Source organism: Marmota marmota, unplaced genomic scaffold (assembly GCF_001458135.2).
Source record: "Marmota marmota marmota unplaced genomic scaffold, marMar, whole genome shotgun sequence".
Classification (NCBI taxonomy): Eukaryota; Metazoa; Chordata; class Mammalia; order Rodentia; family Sciuridae; genus Marmota; species Marmota marmota.
This window is the reverse complement of record NW_025999968.1, coordinates 63,566,665-63,570,790: the sequence shown is the minus strand read 5'-3', so window position 1 is coordinate 63,570,790 and position 4,126 is coordinate 63,566,665. Positions and strand designations below refer to the sequence as shown.

Genomic DNA, 4,126 nt, shown 5'->3' with positions numbered 1-4,126 from the left:
CTGCAGGACCTGCAGTGATGGTGTAGGAGTGTCCCAGTGCTGGGGCTCCATCTTGGTGGGGTCGGGCTGTCTGCAGGACCTACAGTGATGGTGGTAGCAGTGTCTCAGGTACTGGAGCTGTATATTTTGTATTCGCCCTCGGGTTAGGAGCATCCCTGCCTCCTGCCCCATGTCCCACTGTCTGCAGGATCTGCAGTTGGACTGGCTTTTTCATAGCTCATTTTCCAGTTAAGGCATTTTTGCCTTTTAATTTAACTGCTCAAATGTATAAAATGTCAACCTGGTTCACAGAGTCAAAGGCTGAAGAGTGCCCTGGAGAGGCCAGCTGCTTGTGGTGTGGCATCTGCTCTCTGCTGCATTCTGCTTAGTCCCTGGTGGACTCTCAGTTGTGCCAACTTTCTAGAGAGAGGATTATGTCCTCTTCCTGTCCGCCTTTCAACTCTGGGTGGAGATCACGGTGTTTCATCCGCTCCTGACAGAACTGGGTTTTTATGGATCTCTGTGGTTTCCAGTGGTGTCTCACATAGATGGTCCCAGTCCTTAAGGCTGCAGTTAAAGGCATGCCATGACATGTCCTGCTGTGTGTGGGACCCTTGAGGGCCCCGATCCCTTTGAGGATAGAGTCAGCTGCCAGGAGAAGTGTGAGGCCCATGGAGGACAGGCCCTTCCCCTGGGTGCCCAGTGGGGTCTGTGTGGTCATCTGGCTCTGGTGGCCCTACAGTCCCTCGTGTCTGGGGTCCCTGGTGGCTGCTTGGGCATTCAGGAGTGGGGGATCCTGAGACAAAGATGCCATGGGGGTGCATCAAATAGATCTGTGGGTGACCAGAAGGGGCCTGGACAGCAGGGCAGGGGGTCTCTTCAGAGAGCACTGAGAAGAGAGTCTGGAGCCCTGCCCTCCTTCAGGGCCAGAACTTCCGTCCCTAAAGTGGCCACTCACAGTAGCCTCTGGTCTCCTTTTTAGCTCCTACCTGGGGCTGTTGGCCACAGTGGGCATGTCCAGATGGCCGAGAGCCTTGTCCCAGGCTGTCTGCCTGGTGAGTGTCCTTGGGACACTCATGGGCCTCTCAGTGGATGCTATTGTGTTATCAGCCCAGTTTATGGTTAGGGGAACTGAGGAAGGGGTTGGGGTGGGGCGGGCCATGGGCCTGAAGCAGCTCCTCTGGCTGCCCTGACTGTATGCTCTCTCTGTCCCTGAAATCTAACCCAAGGGCTTATTCCCCCCTGTAGGAAAGTCCTGGCCATGCAGTGAGGCCCTCGGGCTAGGGGCTCCCTGCCTCCTGCCCCTTGTCCCACTGTCCCTGCCTCCTCTCCTGCCCCAAGGCCCTGGAGGGAGCCTAAGCAAAGGGACCCTGGGACTATAATTCCTGCAGCAGTCTTCCTTGGACCCTTGGCCAGGCCTGCCTCTGCATGGCCTCCCTTCTTGTGCAGTGGCCCAGGGCAGAGGCCTCCTGGAGATCACGGTGTTTCATCCTGGGGACCTCCTGGGGGACCTCCCTGTCTCTTTCCCAGGCCCTAGACTCCGATTCCTTCCAGAGAGCAGGGCGGAAGCTGACCACTCTGGGGTTGGATCTGTAGAATGTGGTTGCACCCAGCCTGTGGAGACCTGGTCCCCGACCCTGAGCCTGGATGCTGGGCCTCCCCCACCTCTGCCTGAAAATGGGCTGAGATCACTGTCACATCTCCCTAGGCGCCACGGGCAGTGTTACGGTGTTGTCCCACCGAGGGCAGCACCTCCCAGCCCAGAGGCCTTCGAAGTACAGTCCAGCAGGGAAGAGCCAGAGAGGAGTGGAGACCTTTATTAGCAGAGATCATGGCCTTGGGCAGGGCCAAGGGAAACAGGAAAAGGACAGGCCAGCTGAGGGGGGACAGGCCACCGGTGCGGCATGACTGAGGAGGGCCTGGGCTGTCCTTGGGGCACTCCTCAGCTCGACCAGGCTCTGCTCCGTGGGGCCCTGGCAGGCAGCACCTCTGTCCTCAGAACAGCTCAGTGCTTTGCTGTCCTGAGCTTCACGGCCCAAGGGCCAGGGCCGAGGTCTGCAAGGGTCACTGGGGCACCTGGTTAGTGGGAGGCGACCCCTTGGGGGTGGTGCTGGAAAATCTGGAGCTCAGTTTCCAGAAGGAAGTCACAGTGCAACACCCCCCGGGGCGAGGAGCAGGGCCACCCAGGACCGAGTGTGGGTGCGGGCGGAAGAAGACCTTCTGCGGGACTTAGAGGACACCAGCGGTCATCTGGGGAGGAAGGAGGCGAGCGGGACGGACACAGCCAGGAGGGGAAGGGAGGCCTGCGAGGCCGAGGGAGGGGGTGACCAGGCCCCAGCCCGGGGCAAGCTGTGGAGGCCCAGCAAAGCTCGGGGGCCCGGTGATGGCAGAGCCCCCTCTCCCTTGGACGTCTCCCTGTGGTGGCCAGGATAACTCGGTCCGGCTCTTCCTGCTGGCTCTGCGGGGCATGCGGAGAGGCCTGCCGTGCCCGTGCCCTAGCCCTGCGCCACCTTCCTAGACACTGTCTGGTAGAAGACACCACGCAGCAGGGCCTGGTAGCTGGGCACGCGAAACAGGTGGCGCTCTCCGAAGGCCACGTCGTACTCGGCTGTCTTGCCAGTGACCAGCACGCGGATGTGGGGCTCATTCACCTGGTGACCCACCACCACCACAAAGACCTCAATGCCCGCCCGCTGGGCCTCTTGCACGGCCTTCTCGATGGCCGCCGCCGTGGCCCCCTGCGAGTTGCCGTCCGAGAACAGCAGCACCTTCTTCTTGGCGGCTCCTGAGGAGGCCTCCCGGTAGAAGCGTGTGACATAGCTCAGGGCATCGTTGACGTCGGTGGCATCATTGAAGAAATCCATGCTGTCCACCACGCTGGCCAGCACGGTGTAGTTCTGCAGAAACTGCAGTGCGCCCCGCCCAGGCCTCTGCTGGCCAGGGCCGCTGTACTGTACCACCGCCACCCGCACGTCCTGCGAGGGGTCCGCCCGGCCGGCGGACAGGAAGCGCTCTGCCAGGCGCTTGGCGAAGTGCCTGGTGGTGTCGAAGTTGTGGCGGCCCACGCTGGCCGAGCCGTCCAGCAGGATGGTGATGTCGGCTGGGGCGGAGAAGGTGACTGTGGGGCAGGGGAAGGCAGCCGTGAACACGAGGCCCCGACAGCTACGCGGGCGGGCCACAGGGTGCAGAGCCTCTAGGCACTCTGCTCTCCCCCACACCAGCCCTGATACTGACCTGGGCAGGTGTAGTCTGGACACTTCTTGTCTGCAAAGAGAAGACCCCACACACATGGACCTCTGACCCCACGACCCATACCCACCCAGGCTTGGTTCTTCCAGGAGGGCGGGTCCCTGACTCGGGAGTGGCAGAGGGTCCCCAGGCTCCATTCCTGGCCCTCACTCCCCCACAGAGGGCGGGAGCAGAGCCTCACTCCTCCTGAGCATGGGGACACTGCAGCTCAAAGGGGCAGCAGGGCCTGCAGGCAGGGGCTCCCTGCCGGGCTGCTGGCCAGGTGCCTGTGCAGGAAGGCCCAGTCTGGCACAGGCAGTCTGTCTGCTGAGCGCGGCCTCCATGAGCCCCTGCCCTACTGCCTCCTGCACGGCGGGGTCTGAGCCAGCCTCTCCCACCTATGCATATCTGGGCCGTGATGTTCTTCAGGAAGGCATCATCCAGCAGCTCTGCATAGTTCTCCTTCTCCAGGGAGATGCCCGGCCGGCCCGGGGACGACAGCCCTTGGCAGGAAATGACGTTGAGCTGGTCAGAGCTCGCAACAAAGCCAAACACGTCCTTGATGCCCACAGAGACCACCTGAGGACGGAACAGGGCGGGCACGGCTCAGTGGCTCTCCCCCCCCCCCAGGGAGGAGCCCAGGTGGCAGCACACTCCCAAGTGGCGCTGTGGCGGGGTGCCTGCCCACCTGGATGTCGGGGCCACAGAGCACGCTGAGTGGAGTGGTATCCCTCTGGGTGTCCGAGCGTCCATCAGTGATGACCAGGGCAATGCGGTCATTCTGGGTGGGTGGCAGCAGCCGGTCCCGGGTGTACTGCAGGGCCTCGCCTGTAAAGGTGCCACCCGCCATCCACTGCAGCTTCTTGACGGCTCTGCCGGAGAAGTGGGCCAGGCTGGGTCAGGCCGGGCCAGGCCGGGT

General features: G+C 62.4%; 1 protein-coding gene across 1 annotated transcript in view; it reads right to left on the bottom strand.

Annotated features, from left to right (window-relative positions):
• Positions 1-1,780: 1,780 nt before the first annotated feature.
• The window catches only part of Col6a1 (collagen type VI alpha 1 chain), a 15,979-nt gene continuing 13,633 nt past the window's right edge, over positions 1,781-4,126 (bottom strand). The window contains exons 22-25 of the mRNA XM_048803956.1: positions 3,896-4,100; positions 3,606-3,786; positions 3,214-3,243; positions 1,781-3,097 (exon numbers count right to left, since the gene is read on the bottom strand). Coding sequence (XP_048659913.1) covers positions 2,475-3,097; positions 3,214-3,243; positions 3,606-3,786; positions 3,896-4,100 — 1,039 coding nt within the window. The 3' untranslated portion in view covers positions 1,781-2,474. The remainder of the gene's footprint in view (positions 3,098-3,213; positions 3,244-3,605; positions 3,787-3,895; positions 4,101-4,126) is intronic.